A 21,989-nucleotide genomic window follows, 5' to 3' on the forward strand; every position below is an offset into this window, starting at 1 on the left:
AGTTTGGGGGGACAGATAAAACTTAAGCTTTGATTTCAGGTGGAAGGGACCTGGGATGCCAGCCTTGGGGGAGGGTTTCCTGGGAGCCTGCGGGGGAAGGTACCAGCCCAAAGAGACCAGTGAGGGGTCCCATCCAAGGTCAGTGGGAGGGAGTCTACAGCCTCTCACGGCCTGACCCTCTTCCCTGAAAATTAAAACCCCAGGCCAGGGAGCTGCTAACAGCTAGAGAGCTTAACTTATTGCTGTGTCTTCTCTCCTGAGGCAGTTCATTAACAGCGATCGCTTACAAGTGGAAGCTACTTCTCTACAGAGATTCTCATAGGATTCAGGCGGCGGGTCTCAGGAGTGCTTGGCCCCCGAGGTTCACTTGCCGCACAAAGAAGCTTAGTTCGGGCGAACACTCGGGGGGCTAGGGGCACGGCTGTGGGAAAGCGGGACAATCAGAGACAGGTCCCCCGGCCCGAGTCTTCCGAACGCCCACCCCGGGCCTGGCCTCGGGGCAGAGCCCTCCCCGCCTTGTCTCCAGGAAGAGTCCGGGAGGGAGAGGATCCCTGCCCGCAGCGGCGCCGACCCCGGGGGCTTCCTGCGTTTCCTGCACTGGGACGGGGTGGGAGGGGCGGGGGTTATCGGGTCCCGTCTCCGCTCCGAGCCCGGAGGAGCCGCCGGGGGAGCTCGCGCTAGGCCCCCGAAGGGCGTCGCGCCCCTGACCCCCAGGCCCCAGGTGAAGCGGTCAAGGCCGGAGCGCAGCCAGGCGGGGGCGCGCCGGGACCCCACCGGCCGGAACCGCGGCACACGCCGTTCCCGGAGGCTCCGGCTCTGCGATTTGAACCGAGGAGGCCGGGCGGCCCGGCCGCGGTTCGCAGCGGCCATTGGCTGCGGCGGAGCGGTGACATCAGCGCGGGGGGGCGCGGGCGGAGCCCGGGAGGGGAGTGTCCGAGCGGCTCCCAGCCCCGAGCCCGAGAGCCAGAGGCAAACCGATGCCGAGCGGACATGGGCCGCCAGCCCCGGCGCCTCGCTGAGCTCACGGAGCTGAGCGCGCAGCTGCGCCGACCCGGCGCTCTCGTCTCTGGGGACCCAGGTAGGCGACGGGTACCCCCCTACCCCGCCTTTGGCCACGACAGCCCCCCGGCGCCCTGCGGGGCCTGGGTGGGCTCGGTGTGGGGACCTCGATTCCCCCCCGCCCCCAACCAAGGGGGCGGAGGGGGTTGAAAAAGCCGCGATAGGGGCGGCGGGTTGTGGAGCGGGGCCGGGTGTCCCCACTCCTGCGCCCGCTCCCTGGTAGCCAGGCTGGGGCCCGGGGCCACGCACCGGTGTCCGAGTAGATCCAGGCTGGGGAGGGAGGTGGTGGCGGTCGATTTCCCCTCCCCAGACTGGGCTTAGCCGGTCGGATCCAGGCGCTGCTCGGGGGGTGGGGACGGGGGACCACCCGGCTTTGAACGGTCCACCCCTTCGCCCGGGTGGGTGACACTGGGGCGGGAGCACAGCCTTCGACGGCGCGCGGTGCCCCAGAGTGGGGCGTGTGTGTAGAGTTCTCCATGAATCAGAACCCGATCGCTCGCGCGTAGTGACAGAGGCGTGCACACTCGCCCTGGTACACTCGCCGCAGCACACGCCGCCCAGTGTCACCGCGCCGCGCGGAAAGGGGCGACGAGCCGCCCGGGAGGGAACGGCCGAGCGAACAAACCCTCCTCCCGCCCCACACCCTCCCTCCCCGGCTCGCCCGGCCCCGCCCCGTGCGCCCGCCTCCTCGGGAGACCGGGAGGCCGAGGCTAGGGGGACGGCCGCGGCGCCGATCGGCCGGGTGGGGCCGCTTCCGAGCCCGGCCCGTGGCCGCGCGCGGGACTCGGCCGAACGCTCCGGGCCTGGCCTCGAGCCGGGAGCGGCCGGTTAATGATTTAATCACCCGCTCCGAGCGGTGGAGCGCGATCGGTCGTCTGTAGCCCCGCCCCCTCCCCGGAGCGCCCTCCGTCCGGGGGCACAAAACTGCTCCCCACCAGCCCCGGGCGCGTCCCGGGTGAGCCGCTCTGCGCGCGGGGCCGCCGCGGGTGAGTGTCCGGGCCGCCGGGGGAGCTGGGCGGGAATCGGAGCGGGGGCCGGCGGGCTTCCCGGCGGAGGACGGGCCAGGGCGTGTGTGTATGTGTATGTGTGTGTGTGAGTGTGTGTCTGGGGGAGGGGTGCTCTCGGCTAACTCAAACCAGATTCCTCGTTTCCCGACGCGACGCCCGTAGCCTGCGCCTGGGAAGTTTTCTTTTTCTCCCCGGGAGAACGAAGAGGAAACACAATGCTTTCTCTTTTCTTGTCACGCTTGCGATCTGACAGGCTCCCACGGCCCTGGGCTGCGTCTCCGGTGTCTGTTCTCTGCCCCTTTAGCTGAGCAGTTGAACGGCGGGCAAGGGTCCCTGAGCTGTGTGAAGCCCCCTGCTCCTCTCCTGGGGAGGTTAGGTGCCGGTGGTGGTGGGAGGGGGGTGGTATCTCTCTCTTCCTGACCGCCCCCTCCAGCGGCCATCTGGACCAGAGCAAGCTCCGCCATCCAGCCCGCGTAAACAATGAGGGGCCCGGTTACAGGAGGGCCTCCAGCAACGCAACTTCTTTGCAGAGTCTGGGTTTCTAATAACTCCCTACTCCCTCCGCCCCTTTCCAAGGCCGAGGTGGAGGAGGGGACCCCCCGGCAGGATGGACTGAATTTTAAGAGAACAAAGAACAGGGCACAAAGGAAGGGGGAAGCTGAGCTGTGGGTTTCCCCCAGAAAAGGGGAGTTTGCTGGACCAGGCCTGGACTCAGCCAAGCCTCTAGGTGGCCCCAGGGCTCCAGAGGCAGTATGAGGACTTCGGGACAAGGGAGGTGCCGTCCCTTGGGGGTAGCCAGGACCCTATGTGAGTCTGGGGGCAGGGCGGGGCCTGTGGGTCCCAGCTTTCATCAGCTGCCCGGTGTGAGGAGCCCGTGTGACCACCCGATTACTGTGGTTTATCTCCTCTGAACTTGGACTTTGCCCCTCCACTCCCTGGGGACAGCTGCTCCTTCCCACAAATGGGGGTTCCGTGAACCTTGGGAGACCCCCGGTCAGTTTCTCCTGGTCTTCCCAGGGATCCTGGGGACCCTGCAGGGACTGGGAGGGGGTCGGTGTGATGAGATGAGCCTGGGGTTTGGAGTCTTCGCCGGCCGCTCTGCCCTCTCCCTGAGTTCCTGGAGCTCCAGCTCACGGGTGACCATGTGTTCATGGATGCTCCCTAGTTCAGGCCTCAACTTGGAGGATTCTTTCCATCTTTTTCTGGGATGTCCACCTTTCTCTTGACTCCTCTTCCATTGCCCTCTCATTTCTCTCTCCCACCCACCCACTCATCAATGCTCACCCCAATCCCATGTAGGCACACACCCAACTGACTTTGGTCCTGTTGCCTCATGGAACCCGACAGTCCAGCCCTCACAGGACTGGAGACCGGGGAGCCCCAGGCCCAGAGACTGTTGTCTGAGAAGTGGGGTTGGGGGGGATTGGGCAGATGTTGACCCCCGGAGAAGGACCCTAGACCTTTCTTTACCCTCAGGAGCCTTCGGTAGGACCTCTGGTTGGCCCTGGCTCAGGGTTCCTCGCCGCCTCCGCCTTTGGAACGGCTGATTGATTTCTGCAGCCAGGACAGGCTGTGCCCAGGTGTGGCGGGCAAGGTGCTTGCAGCAGGCCGCCCTTCGCCCTCTCCCCTGCCCCCTCTCCTCTGAGCAGGAAGGTGGGACCAAACTGGGACCGGAGGCCTCAGAGGCCAGACTTGCTGTCAGGCAGTGGCTCCAGCCTCCAGTGGCTGGAGCTTCCACAGGCTCAAAGGATCCTGTCCCTGTGGGGGGAGGGAGGAGCCTGTCCCTTGGAGAAACAGGATCTGGGTTGATGCCAGAGATACGCTTGGGGGCGGAGGGAGAGGAGTTGAGCAATCTGGCCCTGGAAGCTGTGAGAGCCTCGATCTCCTGACCTATGTGCTGGAGGCCTTTCCGCAACCTTGGGAAAGGGAACCGAGCCCTGGACCCGTGGGCAGAGTGTCCTCAGAGCCAGCACCTCTGGGGACTCAGGGAGGGTGGGATCCTGCTGGGAGGGACTCATGTGGTGACTGGACATGGCCCTTTGCTCACGGGGTGCTGAGGAGGAAGTCGAGCCCTGAAGGATCCGGCATTCCCACTCACTGAGTCCCTGAAACTCTAGCTTAAAATACAAGGAGCCTTGGGCTTCCGTCCAGGAACTCTATCAGAGTCTCTCCTCGGGCACTACCAGCTTGCAGCTCGGGGCTCCAGGCCAGGGAGGCAGCACTGACGTCCAGAACCCCTCTTGCCAGGAGCAGGGACTCTGGTGGCCCCCACTCAGCCTCCCAAGCTAGAAAGGGGCTCCTTTTCGGGTCAGGTGAGCCCAGTTGGGGTTACCCAGCTGGTAAGAAACCGCTGGCGTTTCCCTCTCATTCCTTCATCCTCGGGGGTTGAGGGCATCTGAGAAGCTGCAGAGCTGGGACGAGAAGGAGCCCTGGGGCTGACCTTAGGGACAGCATCTCTTGCTCAGCCAGGGCCGCTCTGACCACCGTCTCCTCCCCTACCCAGCAGGGTGGCAGACAGTGTCTGCCAGAGCAGCCTCTAGCCTCCCTGGGAGCATCTCAGGGGTCTTCTACCTGCATCCAGGCAGCTCTTGGGGTAACTGGACTTGGTCTGCAGACCCCAGTTTCAGATCCATGACAGTGAAGCCGGGCTCTGTGGTCAGGTGTCTGCTCCCCGCCCCTCCTTCCTCTCCACACTCAGGTTTCCACTCCCTGCAACCCTTCTCTGTTCCTCAGAACGTTCTCCTTGGCTCACTGAGACATCAAGAGGAGCCCCTGTGTTCCCCCTGCCCTTGGGGTTGAAGTCTCAGTCAGATGGTGGGAATGGAGAGCCAGAGAGGGTACAGAAGAACCCCTTCAGGGCTGGCATCACCGTCTGTGGACACCACTGATGAGGACCGGGTTAGGTCCTAACTGGGGGTTAATCATGTTGATAATCAACCATTATTTGCTTCTGGTAGCTGGTCCCCCTGATTTCTAAATTCACTAACCTACATCTTAGGGAGGAACAGGAGGGAGGAACGGGAGGGCCTCATCCCCCGTATTGAACTGAAATCAGAAAGAGCTGAAGTCCCGTCTGAGAAAAGCCAGGCTCCTCCTCCTGTTTCTTTAAAGGTTAAAAGGTAAAGAAGAGAGAGGGGAAGGCACATGGGGAAGGAGACCAAGCCCAGGGGCTGCGTGATCCCCCTGCTGGTCTGGACTAGGCAGTCTACAGCTGGGCTTGGGAGCCCCGAGGATACCCGCACCCCGCGACAATTCATCCTGGGGCCCCCAAGGACTGTGCAAGGGGTCAGCCCGGGGGCCTTTCGGATAGGAGCCCTCGGGCGACACTGAAGGTACGTGTCCTCTTTGAGCTTGGGGAGTGACCTTTGGCAGAGAGTCCCAGGGGATGCAGGAATTCTACTTTTCAAGGTGTAGAGATGGGGCACCTGCTGAAAAAGAACACGTTATAGCATCATTTTCACAGCAGACAGTGGGGAGTGCTCACCCCTTACGAATCCTCGTGTAAGGGCTTTACCTGTGTTAGCTTGTTTCATCTTCACAGCAGTGCTAGCAAGTATGTGGTGTTCTCAGTCGCTTTGTAAACTAATAAGGACACGAAGGCACAAGTAACTTGCCCAGTGTGGCCGAGCCAGCTGGTTACCAGGGAGAGTCTGGCTCCAGGGTCCCCCAGGCTGCACGCTCCATCCCACAGAGTCAAGGTGGAAATTCACCAGCCTGCTCTAGAGCCGGACCTGATCCACCTGGCTCCCTCTGGAGACCCAGGGCGTCCTTTGACGCCCCACTCCTCCCTCAGCTGAGCACTCTGCTCTTAGGAGAAGCCAAGTGAAACCAAACAAGATCAGGCCGATCTGATTTCAAGCCCAGCCGTTTCCTTCTGAGGCCCTGGGCAGGAGGGAGGAGCATGGGCCCCCTGCAGGCACTCCTTTTCCTCCCCTCCTCCAGCTTCTTCCCTCTGTGATGGGAGCTGGGTGGCTGGAGAAACACACACTGACACCCACACACCGACACCCACCCCTACCCCTCCGGGAAGAGGGGTAAACAAGTGAAGTTGCCGATTGCCCTTGAGCCGCTGGCTGCTCTAGGCTTGGCTCCAGAGCTGTCGCTTCCTGTCACTCCCAGGTCAGGGCTAACTCCTTTCCCTCCCGAGAGGCTGTACTCCTGGTTAGTGATGGGGCAGGGCCTTTCTCCCTCCATGCCAAGCCTTCCCTGCTGGCCCTCCTGCTCTCCTTCCTCTGGCCCAAGGCATAGGCTTCTGGGATGAAGAGGGAGCAGGGTGGAGAGAGAATGGCCCATCCGCAGCCCAGGAGGACCATGGTTGCCCAACACCATGGACCTCCTGGGGTGGGGGGCGGCTGTGGTCTATATGTCACGGGATGTGTCATGTCCTTTCCCTGCAGTGGTGGAGAATGAGGAGCCTGGACTTGTGCTATTTTAACCTGAAATTCTGTGCAAAATGGTTGTCTGGTGGGTGCTCATAACCAAATCCATAACCTTCGTCAGATTTGAGTCCAGCACCCCCAGCAATGCTTACAGCGCTCCTGTGATACACCTTATGGTCAAGTCAGAAAAGCCCAGGGTTCAGAATCAGGCAGACTTGTCCTTAGCAGCTGTGTGGCTCAGGGGAAGCATTTAACTCTCAGCCTCAGTTTTCTCATCTGTAAGATGGGAATGATGCTGGTAACTCCATGGGATTGTTGGGAAGAGCACTTAGGGTCTTTCAAATGCCTAGGATGGTGTTCTTACTTGCCCCTCCAAAAGGGAAGCTTAAACAAGATAAAGCAGCCAGCTTGGTATACGGTAAAGGTATTTTGATCTCCATTTTATTTCTCATACTTCCTCCATGACCTATGGTCCAGGGGGCGCATATCCATCTGAGGTCCACGATAGGGTCTAAGGTATCATTTCCTAATCTCTAAGCCAGAGTGGACATTGTAGTTTTTGGCAATCAAAGGGTAAGTTAATTATCCAAACTGCAGTGCATTTTCCCACAACTCAGCCTAAGTGACTGGCATCGTTTTCCTAAAACTGTAAAAACTGTAAATTCTCTAAGATGGTTGAGAATATCTTCATGAATCCAGTGGTGAGTATCATGATTAACAGAAATACCTCTAACACAGCATCAATAGGAATATAATGCCAGGCACATAAAGAAATTTTTAAGTTTCCCAGTAGCTACATTTTAAAAACTACAGACTGATGAAGTACATTTTTATTTTGTTTTAATTTTTTGGCTATGCTGTGTAGCACGTGGGGCTCCAGTTTCCAAAAACCAGGGACTGAACTCACACGTCTGCACTGGAAGCTCAGAGTCTTAACCACTGGACCATCAGGGAAGTGCCCTGGTGAAATCAATTTTAATGTTATATTTAAGCCAGTATGTTCAAAATACTGTCATTTCACCATGTAATCATAAAAAAATATTAACAAGATATTGTTACATCGTTTTTACATCGTTTTTTTATACAAGGTCTTCAGAGTCCATTGTGTATCTTACACGTGTTGTTTGTTTAGTTGCTAAGTTGTATCTGACTCTTTTGCAACCCCATGGACTGTAGCCAGCCAGGCTCCTCTGTCCATGGGATTTTCCAGACAAGAATCCTGGAGCAGGTAGCTGTTTCCTTCTCCAATATTTTGCACACCTGTAGCACACGTCAGCTGGGATGCTAAATCTCATAAATACCCCCTCAGAATTGGGAAGTAGATTCACACCCTCAAGGTGTTTGAAACATACTTGGGTTTTCCAATCACTGAACCAAGCATCAGTTTTTTCATTTAAAATCATTAAAATGGAAGAAGATTTAAAAACTCAGTTCCTTGGGGCACTCGGCACATTTCAAGCACTCGACAGCCTGATGTGAGCGGGGCTACTGTGCTGGGTGACTTGGGTTCAGGACAGCTGTAATGCCAGGAACCGAGCACCTAGCCAACATTATGTTGACAATGGTGGCACACTGAGCAAGATAAGAATGAGGAACGGAGGGGGCAGAATTATTATTAGTTGCAGATGCTGGGTTGGTGTACTTGCAAAGCTCAAAAGATTTAATCATATGGTTGATTAGGGTGTGTAAAGATAGTACAAGCTTAGTAGGGTAGACATTAAATAGAAATTTTAAAATTGCGGCTTTCCCATATACCAGCTACCACCAGTCAGAAGATAGAGCTACATGAAAGGGGCTGGATATAAATCCCATTCACAATGAAAGACCATAGAATAACTCAGAGTGAACACGACAAGACGTGTGTCAGACTTGTAGGAAGGAAAAAACCACAGAATTTAATGGGGAATGTCTAAAAGACTTGCATAAATGGATATGAAGACATGATGTTGTGATAACATCAACTCTCCCCAAATTAATTTATTGTTTGCTTTCAATCCCAATGTAATTCCCTCAGGACTTCTTTTGGAACTTAATAAAATGTGTCTCAAGTCCTTCGGGAAGACCAACTGCATTAGAAAAGCCAAAAAGTTTTCAGGAAAAAAAAGTTAAAGCAGGGATATTATCCTACTGAATACTCAAAACGTATTTCACAGAGCTGATAGTATAGACCTGGTTTCGGAATAAACAGAGACCAATAAGCAGGATGTGAAGAACTGACTCATTTGAAAAGACCCTGATGCTGGGAAAGATTGGGGGCAGGAGGAAAAGGGGACGACCGAGGATGAGATAGTTGGATGGCGTCACTGACTCAATGGACATGAGTTTGAGCAAGCTCTGGGAGTTGGTGATGGACAGGGAGGCGTGCTGTAGTCTATGGGGTCCCAAAGAGTCGGACACGACTGAGCAACTGAACTGAACTAAAAATAAAAAATCGGGAAAGGAAGTCCAGAGAAACCGTGGGTGGTGCTATCTATATCTATATATATCTGATGAAGGTAGCATCTGATCCTGTACTCATCATTTATACCAGTTTTATACAGAATCAGTAACTAACTTGGCTATATTTTAATTTTTTATCTATTTTTAAATGACCCGCAGTTTCAAGCCACAGACATCTTTGTATTTCCTTTACTAATATCTTTATCTCCATGAGTAATTTTTCATCATTACATTACCTGGTAGTTTTAGAAGTGAATACTTTCATAAAACTTGGGAGTGGGGAAGGTCTTTGCTTCATGGTTTTAGAGCCAGAAATTATAAAACAGATTTAACCATGCAAAAACTAATGAGCACTCCATGGAAAAGAAAACAACAGAATCACCATATTGTAGACAGGCATATGATACACTTGCAGAAATATCTGCAAAATACAGTCAACATCCCTAAGAGCCTTAAGATTTAAAGTCATACAAATCCAATGGAAAAGATGAAGGACCCCCCTGCCACCTTGCCCCCAAATTGGGTAAAATGGCTTCCACAAGCAATTCATTAGAGAAATATTTTCTAAAATGCCCTCCCTCTTTAGTAATGGGAAAAATGAAAATGCAAATTATAAGTTTGCAAAGGTGGTGGTGATCGTGGTTTTGTTGTTTTCAACTAAGGGCACCATAATGCCTGGTATTGGAAAAAAAGTGTCACCCTCTATGTTGGTGAAACTGTAACTTGGTAAAAACCTTCTGGAGAGCAAGAGAACAAGAGAAACAAAAGTAATTTTACTCACTTATCGGTCTGTATCCTCCGGAAATGGACCTGGGCAGACTTAGCTGGAAGGCTGCTTGTTACAGAGTTGGAAGGAAACGGAAGCAACCTAGCATTCTTCAGTGGCCTGCTGGATGGAAAACTGAGGCTAGAAGGACTTTATCTAAAATAATGTAGCAGTATTGATGAACATGTAACCATTTTCACTCAAATGCGAACAGTGGTTGGCTTTATTCATCCCTCTGCCTTGGAAAGTGCTGCTTGTGTTTTGAAAAAAGGTGGGGGGAGGGGCGGAGAAAAACATCTTAAATCGGCACTATCGCAGAGAGGTAGCGTGCAAATCTCCTATATAATTTACGGTTTAAATAGATGCGTTTGCAAAAATACAAAGAGGTGAAACGACCATTTTCTTTAACTCGGTATATTCCAAATATTATCATTTGACAATAATTTAAAATATTATCATTTGAAAAGATCAATTCTAACTTGCGGTCCGATGTGGAAAATGAGCTAATTTGCACTCTTTTTTGATGCTAAGTCTTTGAAGTCCAATGTCTATTTAACCCTTTAGCACAGGTCAACTTGGACATTTCAACCTGGACTCCATTTGGGGTGCACATTTCAAATGCCCCATGGCCACTGGGCTGGGGACTGCTGTATTGGACAGTGTGGGCCCATGTTATGTAGTAACACCTGGACAGGCAGCAGACAGTGGGGTCCTTAAGGTCTGTGCTCCACGCTAGTGTCCTGATTACCTGGAGCCAGTTCATCCCCTCCCCAGTGGCACTCCTCTCCCGCCTCCCCCCTCCCCCAGGGATGTCTGGAGAGTGGGCGGTGGCTGCTCGCTGCTGCGGAAACCATGTAGTGAAATTGGGGCTTTGTTCACTTTCCCTTCCTTCCGGGAAGAATCTGTTCACCAGAGTATGTTTATCTCCAGGAAATGGGACTTGTAGCTCCCGTGGGCCAGTGAACCCAAAGTCTAGATTGACTCGGAGAGGCGGGGAGGGTGGAGCCAGCGCCAGGCACCCAGCCTGGGAGGTTTCAGGACAGGGATGGAGTCCAGGTCCTGGCCTTCCTTTCTGGCAACTACCAAGAAACACAAGCTGGAGATTGGAACAGGGACAGGCATGAGAAACACGTGAAGTGGGGCTTCATGCTGGACCCACTCTTGACTCTGCTGGGCGAGTCCTGGATTCTGCTTCAAGGGATCCTCCCCACTTCTCACCTCCCAGGGAGGGTCCTCAGAGCAGGAAGCGGGGATGAGATCTGGAGTAAGGAGGGGCCGTTTGAACCATCCTTGGGAGCAGATGGCTGATGGGGGTGTCCGTCAAGTGAGTCTCGGTCCCCAGGTCTTAGATAAACAACCTGCCTAATCCCACCCTATCGCCATCTCTGTCCATGAGCACATTCTCAGCTGAGGACACCTGAATAAGCTGGAGGTTGTGTCCCAAGGTCTGCCAGAAACGGGCTCAAAGCACCATTTAGTAGCTGAGAGAGAGAGCGTGAGGGCTTTCACTCCATCCGAGCCTCGGTTTCTCTCTTCCGTACAATAGGGGCAATCGCGACACCCTGCGCGCGGGGCCAGGGGCCTACGTTTAATGATGCCGCCCCACAATTCCTGGCACGCAGCAGGCACCTGGTGTATGGGAACTGCTAACGGTATGCCTGTTTCTTCATTGCTGGTGGTCGGCCAGTGCCTGGGGCCCTGGGGTGTCCTCCCTGTGTCCTCGGGTGACCCTGCCTCTTCGAGTTCCCTCTGTTCTCTGGTAGCCATCAGGAGACCCGAGCTGGCTGTGGAAGCAACAGGGACCAAACTGCCCCCTGCCCAGGGTACCACTGGGGGATGGCCACTGTGGAAGGCTGGCCTCCAGCTCTGGGCTTTCGTGTCACTGGAAATTGGCCAGTCTCCCAGGTGGGAGGTGAAGGTTGTCATTTCTGAATTGCTAGTTGTTGGAAAGCAGGTTCTTGGGGGCAGGGAGTGGGTCCTAAGCTCCCTATTTCCCCTGCCACCTAGTTTAATAGGCTGCCCACTTTGTCCTCCCAGGCAGTTTAAAACGAGGACATAATAAACTTGTGATAAACTTGTCCTTCTGGGGGAGGTGCGGATTTAGGGGGAGGGAGAGAGAAAGAGGACAGACATCAACGGGAGATTTTTTTGATCGTTTGATTTGAGAGTATGTGGCCTGAGCCCCACGCCCTTGCCCTTCTCCTCCCAGCCCCCACACAGTGCCTTGTATGGGCTGCAGCTGCGGGAGCCTGAGAATCTGATAGTTTAAAGCTGGTTTGGAAATTAAAATTTTTTCCTTAAGCCTTTGATGCTTTGGGATTTTTGCTATTATTATTATCAAAACAGCACTGCCACATTAAAGGAAACTTTTTTTTTTTTTTTTTTACAAAAGCCCATTTTCCTCTCCAGCCTGATGTCACTCCTTTAATTTCTCTGCCTGCCCTTTTGCCTTTCTTCGAGAACGCGTATGTGTGCCGTCTGAGATCACTGCACGTAAACAAGTCTAAGTTGAGGTCGATTGGTGATCCGTTTTCCACGTCCTGCGTGGTCTTCATAGACTGCTTGTTGTGCTGGCAGGATAATCTGTTGGGTTAATGTGTCCTTGTTTTCTCAACCATTTTCTCTTTGCTGGGTGTTAGGCTGTTTCCAGTCTCTTGATATTATGAATGAGGCGTCAGTGGCTATCTGTGTTGGGGACTTTTTTCTGCTCTGAAATAGTTCCAGAGGGTGCGTTTCCCACTGTGGAGGCTCCTGGATCCTTCTGGATTTCAAGTTGAGTGTTTAAAGAAATTTCCGTAATTGACGATGCCCCAAGACCATCTCGTCCTGGGGTCATTTTGACTCTGAGCAGCTCCTGGGCTGGGGTTTTTTACCTCCCTCCCTGCCTGGTGGCACCTGGTACCTGCTGTTCAGTGGGAGGGAAGTCCTCCTCTTCCCCTTTCCTGGCTCAGTGCCACCAAGATGGTAACAGACTCAAGAAGGTCTAGCGCCATGCCTGGAGTGACTCAAAGCCCATGTTATCTGCGAGGACCTATCGAGACTGGGAGATGGGGGCCTGGGCGTCAGCACGCCGTGGGTTCCCCACCAGCTCGGTGGCCTTGGGCAAGTACTCTTCTCCACCCCAATATCCCAGTCAGGGCCACGGGATGGGATCATCTCTGGGCTGTCCTTCCCCTCTCAGTCTTGGGAATCTCTGAAGTTGAAGGCATTGTGGACGAGTCTGTGGGTGTCACGTGACATTGTGGGTACCATCCTGTAGCACCACCCCCAGGGGTGCACACAAAATCCACTGAGGGACTTCCCTGGTGGTCCAGCAGTTAAGACTCAGTGCCGGGGGTGTGGGTTCGATTCCTGGTTGGACAACGAAGATCCCACGTGCTATGTGGCATGGCCAAAATATTTTTTTTGGAACCAAAAAAATAAAAAATCCACCGAGATGTGGGAAGAAAAACGCAAGAACTACTATGTCGTATTTTGGCTTTTTTAAGGAAAACTCAAACCTATTAACTGATGCGTGGATTGACAATAGCCTCATTTATAATCCATAAAATATTTATCTGTGTGCATGTGTATAGAGATTACAGGCTCCATGCTTTAATGTGCTGAGGTCCCCACACTCTGGGTCATGCATCACTGTTTTAGTGATGGGAGCTGGGCTGTGGGAATAAAGCCCTGGCTTCTGTCCATGACCCCAGGGCAAATCTCTTAATTTAGACTCTTCATCTCCGAGATGGCTGCTCCGCAGATACACAAGGGGTGCAGGAGTTATAATAATGATATTTCGTGCTTCCATCCTGGGCTCTTTTTTTTTTTTTTTTTCTTTCCTTCCCTTAATTTAATTGTGGCCATTCAGGCTCAAATTATTTTAAGACTGGGCTTCTTAACATCCTTGTGGCAACAGCAGACTTTCAAATAGAGAGGGCTGCTGGCAGTGTTAGTGAGGGGACGAAAAGCTTCCAGATACACTCAAGGCAGCAAAAGTGACCCCACGGCCCCGCCGAAGTCCCTCCAGCCCTGTGTAGCATCAGGCATCAAAGCTCCCGAAGTCTCGTCGGTTCCCTCTGCCGCCAGCTGGCCGGCCGGCCGGCTGTTGGAATAAAGCAGTCTTCCGCTTTCTCTGGGACTCCTTATCTTCTCAGGATAAGGCGGGTGAGCATTTCAGAAAGCGACAGAGCCTCGGGGCGCCCATGGCCCCCCTGGCGCCCGCATTTCTTGCACAATCCCCTGCAGCGTGTTCTTCCAGCTGTCGGATGTTCTCAGCACAACCCCACTGCCCCGCCCCATTCTGCAAAGTCAGCTTCTTCCCGGTACAGCATTGATTGCACCCCCCAAGTGAAAAGCCCCTGGCCTACCAGGTGAGACCCCCCCCCACTGGGCTCCAGCTCCCCTGGGAGTCTGTCCTCCGTCTCCTCCCCCATCGGGATGCTCAGGCCCTGGGGTATCCACTTCCAAACCCGGCCCTGGATGTGTCCTAACCCTAGCACACCCCGCCTCGTCCAGCTCCTTTGTCGCACCCTCATCCTGGCCCCGTCCATCTCCACAACCATAGCCTTGTCCAAGCACCCATCCTCTTTGCCCTGAATTCCTGCTTCCCTTCGTCTCTGCCTGAAAAAGCTTCTTGTATCCAACCCAGAGCACAACTGAGCTCGAATGCCCCCTTCTGTCCAGCCACGTTACTTGGGGATGGCCTGGGTGGTTAGAAGCAGAAATGCTGGAGGGGGCAGGTGGCTGTGGCCGTGGGCGTGGAAATGTGAGTCCTCCATGTACCCGGTGAGCTTACAGGCCAGCTGCACACTGGGAGGCCTGTCCGGCTGCCCCGGAGGAGCTCAGGTTTGTCTGGGAGCCGCTGGGCTAGTGATGAGGTGGGGAAGTGCCCTCTGGACAGCCTGCCAGGGAAGACGACAGATGTGGTTAGAGTCGATCCAACCAGGGTCCTGGCCTGGCCTGCCCTGTGCTCAGTGGGCCAAGAGGAGAGGAATCGGATTCCAGAGGAGGCGAGGGCGTCAGGGAGAGAGGCAAGATGTGCCTCTGTTTCCCCTCGCTCAGCCAGGAAAGTGGGATGTGGCTTCCGGGGTGAGGAGAGGGGCGGGGGCGTCCCGCCCAGGGTGTGCCATGGGGAGTGGCTGCCTATTTTAGCCACTTCCCCTGAGCTGAGTCACAGGGCTTAGCAGAGCCCCCTCCTGAGGCCACGGCGCCCTTGGGCACAGTCCCCTTCTGGGTGGCACTCAGCATCGCCCCCCAACCTGGTGCAGACCACCTGCTTGTCCTTATCCTCAGAGTTTCACCTCTTCACCCCCAAGTTGCTCCCTGTTCAGAGCTTAGGCTGACAGTGTCATGAGGGTGCCGTAAGACCAGAGGTTTGAAACAGCCCAGTGAGTGGGCTCTGACTAGTCCTGAAGCTGCAGCTGTAGGGCCCCAGGGCTGCTGGCTCCTGCGGGTCCTCCTTCCTGGGCAGGGTGCCCAGTGGGTGACTCCATCTAGGCCCCGCTCTCAGGACTTGGGGTGTTCTCATGCTGGAGGTCGAAGATGGTTTGGTTTCTCAGGAGCCACAAACCCTCGTCCCCACCCCCAGGCAGCGAGACCAGGGATGGCAGATAAGCGCTGGCCAGACCTGCCCTGCCTTCCTGGGGTGCAGGGCTGTGCAGGGGCCTAGGGCTCTCCTTGCCGGCCCCTTGAACCCTGACCTCTAGCTCTCCCCTTGAGAATGTCCCGGCAGAGGGTGATAGGATGGTGGGGACCCTTCCTGTCCTGGAGCCACGATGGCCGGGACCCCTGGCCCCTGCGGGGGGCCACGGTGGTCCACATCATCCCGGCTGAGTCCTGGGCAGCGGGGCCTGCGGTTTCCTTTCCACTCTCTCTAACAAGCACTTGAGCTCAGGGAAACCGCAGCGCCTGACGTTGCTCCCTGGGCCTGGGGATTCCTGCTGTTAGCTTGAGACTCTTACACAACTCTGGAGGTTCCTGTCAGAGATGCCACAACTCGGATCCTTTTCGTCTCCTCCCCTGTTCCTCCCTCCCCTCCCCTGGCTTTTTTTTCCTGCCTGAGCAGGCATACACACTCTCACTCCAGGACTGGGATTCTCAACCCAGGTGCTCCCGCCCCCCCCACCATCGGGGGACACTCGGCCCATCCGGAGAGGCTTTGGTTGTCACAGTCATAGCAGGGGAAAGGGTGCTGCTGGCATCTGGCAGGTAGAGGCCAGGGATGCGGCCAGACAGCCTACAGGAAGCGGGATAAGCCCCCACCACCGAGGACTCTCGGGCTCCAGGTATCAGCAGGGTCAGCGTCTCTGCGATATGACAGGTAGTTTCTCCAGCCAGCAGTCGGGGAAGGGAGTTGGAAATGGTCCCTAACAGGAAGTGCTACCCACCAAAGGCCAGAAAGAGGCCTGGCATGGAGCAGAAAGAGGCCTGGAGCAGGAGGCCGGCCTCCAGCCCAGCTCTGCCCTTTGGCACATAAACCTGGATAAGTCACTTCGCTGCAGTGAGCCTGTTTTCTCATCCAGAAAATGAAGCACTTGTGCTGAGAGCTGAGGCTTCTGTGACCAGAGGCAGGAGCAGAGCTGCAGGCAGGTTGAGGACACAGACCCTCACCTTTTCTTCTTGCCTCACTACCCTGATGGCAGCGGAAGCCTGTGGGATCCTCTAGTATCCAGAGTGCCTTAGAGACCTGATCTGATTTCCTTCAATGTGAACATTTTTGAAACTGACACACTCCACTCTTGATTAGCCAAAGAATTTTCCCTAAAGTTGGCCTGAGACCCCATTGCTGCCCCCAAGAGTCACATACGATGACTCTCTGCTGGATAAATGTGGAAGGGATGGCCCTGTGTCTACTGTAGGCAGCAGCAAACTATGGCCCAAATCTGGCCCACCACTTGTGTTTATAAATAAAGTTTTATTGGGACACAGCCACGCCCATTTGTTTACATACAGCCTACTGCTGCTTTCCTACCACTGCAAAGACAGATTCGAGTAGCTGAGAACAAGACCATAACTGCCGTACAGCTGAAAATCTTTGCCGTCTGGACCTTCATGGAAAACACTTGTCAAAACCTGGTCTAGCGGCTCCATGTCTGATAGTTTAGAGGTCAGATCCCAGGGTATAGGGAGGGGTGAGGTCAGGGGTGGCGGAAGCGAATTTTCCTAAGGGTCTGGTAAGGAGGGGGGTCACCTCAAGGCCTTTCAGAGACGTCCTCACCTGACTCTGCCAGCCTGCATCACCCATGTGGCAGGTGAGCCCCAGTGCCTGGCTCCTGCTGCCTGCCGGCCCCGGAGAACTTTGTTGGCTGGAGTGACGAGTGCTGAGACTGCCTGGGGGCGGGGCGGGGGGCATGTGCTAGCAGGGGAACCATCAGGCTGGGCATCCGCTGCAGGACAAGGAACAAGGAAGGAGCGCATGGGGGAGGGGGGAGTGGGAGGGCTTAGAGAGGTCAGGCCCGGAGCCCCAGAGCTGTAGGCTGAGGTGTCATTGTCCTTGGGCTCAGGAAGGCAGAAAGGCAGCAACCCAGAGACTCGGGTGGGTGGTGGCCTTTCAACAGGTGTTTGGAGACCGACTGTGCCAAGAACCGCCAGACGGGCTTCAGTGGCGACGGGCCTGTTGCAACCCTCCGGAAGCTCATGGTCTGGTGGGGAGATGACAGTCCAGCCAGCAGCTATAGAACGACACAGCCAGTGCCCGCTGGGGCCGGGGCCATCCGTGGTGCGGGGGCTGGGGGACCAGGAGGCCGGGGCATCTCACTGGGCTAAAGCAGGCTTCCTGGAAGAAGTGACATCTCAGCTGAGCCCTGAGGATGCTGGGTGAGCCAGGGGACCAGTGTTCCAGGCAGGGGACTGTTTGTGTCCAGTTCGGAGTCCAGGAGACAAGCTCAGGGCTGGGCAGACCACAGGGGTGAGGGAGAGGCGAGGAGGGAGGTAGGGACCGGGCACCAGATAGGGGGGTCTGTGTTGGGTGGTCCTGCGCGGGCTGTTTCAGCCAGAAGGTGAAGGATGGGGGAAGGGGAAGCAGGGCCAGGTGGGATGTGGCGGCTAGCCTGGGGCAGAATCAAGAGTGAGGAGGAAACGCTGTGGGGCGTCCTGAGTTGCCAGAGGCAACCCACCTCTCCCCGCTCTGCTCAGCCCTGGGCTGCTGGGCTGGTTTGGCTTCAGCATGGGACTTCACCTTGGTCCTTGCCGGGAGTCGCGTGGCTGGGGGTACGAGCTTTCAGAGGCTCTCCTAGGCTCCCCGAGGATGTTCTTTGATTAAACATTCTGGGGGTTGGGGGTGTCTGCAGTTGTCTAGTCCCTACCGCCCTGTGCACCCCTAATGATTAAAGAAACAGCGTTTCCCAGTCTTGGTCCCTGAGACGCAGGCAGAGGGTGGACCCTTGGCAGAGCTCAGGGCCCCACGGAGGAGGTGCGGCAGGCGGGGTCCTCACTTCTGGGACACCCAGTGAGAACCGGAGGGCTGGGGAGCTGGTTCTGTGGTTCCTGGCGGCCCCACCCTCATTCTGATTCAGAGAGTGAGCCGGGCTGCCCAGGTCCATGGAGGTGTCTGCCCTGCCTCCCTGGGGCCTGTCCTGTCCTACCCCTTCTCTCGGGGCTGTGACTCAGGCTGAGGTGTCCACTAACTGCGCAGGGATTGAGGTCAGCCAGCAGGAAGAACTGGAGAAGGCAATGGCACCCCACTCCAGGACTCTTGCCTGGAAAATCCCATGGATGGAGGAGCCTGGGGGGCTGCAGTCCATGGGGTTGCTAAGAGTCGGACACGACTGAAGCGACTTAGCAGCAGCAGCAGAGAACTTACAGCTTGTCTCCAGACTGGTCGTTTGCAGTAGTCAAGTCCCTCCCTAGTCTGCTGCCTGCCCGTTGCACCTCCCCCGCTAGCTGGCAGCATCCAGGTGGGGTGGGGGGAGACAGGGTCCTTGAGACGACAGAGCGGCTCTCTCTCTAGCATCAGGACAGGCATGTCTGTGGCTACCTGAACTCCATAGGGCGCTGGCTTAGCCCCAGAGCCTGTGCAGGAGGGAGCTGGCAGGGTTCCGAATTTGATCGCTGGCTTATTTCACACTGTCTCACTTGGGTGGGAGGAGGAGGTGTAAATGGCAGCCCCTGGGCCGGATGGGCTCTGGTGCTGGGGAGACAGCTGGGTTAACCCTTGCCCTGCTGTGTTCTTCTTGCAGCCCTGTGATCTTCTCCTCATTGCCCCTTCTGGCCGCCGGACTTCACCTCTGGCTGCCGGACTTCACCTCTGGCTGCCGGACTTCACCTCTGACTCCCGATCCACCTCCGCCGGACTTCACCTCTGACCCCCCGGATCCACCTCCGCCGGACTTCACCTCTGACCCTCAATCCACCTCCAACCCCCTGATCCACTTCTGACCCCCGCCTCTCCCATCCGCCCCCGCCGGATTTCACCTCTGACTCCCGATCCACTTCCACCGGACTTCACCTCTGACCCCCGATCCACCTGCTGCCTTGGGAGGGCGCCCCTGTGTCCTCCACCCCAGCAAGATGCCGATCCTCAAGCAGCTGGTGTCCAGCTCGGTGCACTCCAAGCGCCGCTCGCGGGTGGACCTCACGGCCGAGATGATCAGCGCCCCGCTGGGCGACTTCCGCCACACCATGCACGTGGGCCGGGCGGGGGATGCCTTCGGGGACACCTCCTTCCTCAACAGCAAGGCCGGGGAGCTGGATGGCGAGTCTGTGGACGAGCAGGCCCCGTCCTCCTCCTCCTCGTCCTCCAAGCGCAGCCTCCTGTCCCGCAAGTTCCGGGCCAGCAAGCGGTCCCAGTCGGTGACCCGGGGAGACAGGGAGCAGCGGGACGTGCTGGGCTCCCTGCGGGACTCGGCCCTCTTCGTCAAGAACGCCATGTCCCTGCCACAGCTGAACGAGAAGGAAGCCACGGAGAAGGGCTCCAGCAAGCTGCCCAAGAGCCTGTCGTCCAGCCCCGTGAAAAAGGCCAGCGCGGAGGGCAGCCTAGAGGAGGCGGCACCTCAGCGGAACGGGGCCGCAGCCCCGCACTCCCCAGACCCACTCCTGGAGGAGCAGGCCTTCGGGGACCTGGCGGATCTGCCCATGGTGCCCAAGGCCAGCTTCGGGCTGAAGCATGCTGAGTCCATCATGTCCTTCCACATCGACCTGGGGCCCTCCATGCTGGGCGACGTGCTCAGCGTCATGGACAAGGGGGGCGAGTGGGAGCCGGAGGGGGCACCAGAGGACGACGGTTACCATGGTGACGGGGACCCAGCCGGCATCCCAGCCCCAGCGCCCCGAGCGGCAGGGCAGGAAGGTGAGGGGGGCCCAGACGTGCCCTCCCGCACCCTGCAGGATGAGGGGTGGGCGGCAGCGGCGGCCCCCAGCCCTGGTTCGGCCCGCAGCGCAGGCAGCCACACCACGCGAGACAGCAGCTCGCTGTCCAGCTGCACGTCGGGCGTCCTGGAGGAGCGCAGCCCGGCTTTCCGGGGCCCGGACCGCGCCCCTGCCGCCCTCCCTGCACAGCCGCCCGACCCCGAGTTCTCCTTTATGGACGAGGAGGAGGAGGACGAGATCCGAGTGTGAGGCTGCCCGGAGGTGGGGGTCTCTGGGCGTGGTCCCCTCCCTGCCCCCAGCCACGCCGCGGAGGCAGCCCAGGCTTTGACCCTGGGCCTCATGGATAAGGGGTGCGCGCCGAGCCTGGGGGCCCAGGAGGACTTGCATCTGGCTTGGGTGCCTGACTTTTTATTTTTTGCACACCCTGCCCTGCCCCAGAGCTCTTCGGACGGGGCTGCGTGCGTGCAGGAGACACCAGCTCTCCCCGCCCCCCAGGCCTCCTGTGGATGCTCGCTGGCAACCCGAGTCCCTGCCATGTGCGGCAATAATGGGGCAGCGGGGGCACCAGGGCTGAGGACAGCTGACTCGCCTCTTTTGTCCCGGCGTTTCTGCCGTGACCGGCAGTGGCCATCAGAATAAATTGTGCCAGGTCGTCTGCAACGGGGAACCCCTTGGAGGCAAAGCGGACCTGAAGTGTACACTAAACGCGACCCCTTCCGGGGACGAGAACAGGATGCAGAACCGAAGGAGCGCTCCAGGCGGCTTGAATTTTCAATCAAGACGGGGCCTTCCAGGATGACAAGAGGCCAGGCCACAGCCCTGACTCTGTCCCTCTGGGTCTGTTGGTTCTTGTGTTTAAATCTTTCTAGAGCAATACCTGAAGCGGTGTTTGTAGACCCGCCACCGGGAGGAAGACGAACCCTTTTAGAAAAAGACGTTTATACTAAGTGCTTCCAAACTTTATTTAGAGCTGTATGGGGTGGGAGGGGGTGGTCTGTGTGTGTCTTTCCCTGGCCCCCTCCCCCATAGCTATTAACAACTGGGCAGGCAGCCAGTGTAGGAAATTTCTGGAAAATGATTATTAAAAGAGCTGTCATTCCTAGGAGGGGCGGGGGCGGGTATAAAAGCTTTCTTTGAATTGGGTTGTTCCTTCCCCCTCCCCCAGCCCGGGACTGACTACTTCCCCTTCCTCTCTCAAGCCTCTGACCAGGGAACCCCCTTCCCCACCTCTGAGTCAACAGCCGCAAGGGCAGAGTGTTGCCAGAGTTAGCAACAAAAGGAAAAACAGAATGCTGAGTTAAATTAGAATCTCAGGCGTGCAGAGGATACTCTCTTTAGTGTAAGTATGCCCTGTGACTGATTTGGCACATACTTAGACTAAAAAGTTAGTGTTTTTCGTTCTGAAATTCGGATTTCCCTGTGTCCTTGAGTTGAGCTTGGGTGTGAGCCTCCAGAGTTCAAGCTGACTCACCTCCCCTCGTGCCCTTGTAGCCAAGGGAGGGAGGGGGACGGACAGACAGAACCAGCACGGGATGCAGCCAGGGCGGAGGCAGACGCACTCAGACTGTAGCTTAGTTTTTGAATGGAGGGAGTGCCCTCAGGTGCCCCCTGGTTTCCAGTCGTGCAGCCCCCTGCCCCCCCACCAGCTGCCCTGACACCCATCTAGACAGTGGTCAGTTCCAGATTCCAAACTGAATATTTTTTTCTGTGAAAATGTTAGCAAGGAAACAGGAAAATAAAAGCTCTACGGCATGCCTGGTGTTCTGTCTCTGCTTTTGGAGTCGGGGTTATCTCAGGATGTGGGGGAGGGTAGACAGGAGGGTGCAGATCGGGGGCCTGTGGCGGCCCGAGCCCCCATGGCTCTGGGGGGCTTGAGGTGGCTTCTCTGTCCCGGGGGCCTGCCCCTCCTGCACACTTATCCAGCTTCTGGAAGGGTTCGGCCTTGTGTGCCTGTTTGCCCAGGCAGGCCCTTAGGAGCTCTGGGATTTGGTGTCTGAGCTGCCGCTCACCAGCTGGGGTCCCCAGGCACTTGGTCACCGTTCTGCTTTG

The 21,989-nt window shown here is 56.5% G+C and overlaps 1 protein-coding gene across 3 annotated transcripts; it reads left to right on the forward strand.

Moving 5' to 3' along the window:
* On the forward strand, positions 969–21,696 carry CDC42EP4 (CDC42 effector protein 4). Of its 3 annotated transcripts, none has more exons than XM_018063891.1 (2): positions 969–1,078; positions 18,812–21,696. In XM_018063891.1, the coding sequence occupies exon 2, from the start codon at positions 19,143–19,145 to the stop codon at positions 20,187–20,189; it is 1,047 nt and encodes a 348-aa protein (XP_017919380.1). In that variant the 5' UTR covers positions 969–1,078; positions 18,812–19,142; the 3' UTR covers positions 20,190–21,696. The 3 variants fall into 3 exon arrangements, with proteins under 3 accessions (XP_017919380.1, XP_017919379.1, XP_017919382.1); XM_018063890.1 differs by lacking the exon at positions 969–1,078 and adding an exon at positions 1,757–2,045; XM_018063893.1 differs by lacking the exon at positions 969–1,078 and adding an exon at positions 17,100–17,450.

This window comes from Capra hircus, chromosome 19 (assembly GCF_001704415.2).
Source record: "Capra hircus breed San Clemente chromosome 19, ASM170441v1, whole genome shotgun sequence".
Taxonomy (NCBI): domain Eukaryota; kingdom Metazoa; phylum Chordata; class Mammalia; order Artiodactyla; family Bovidae; genus Capra; species Capra hircus.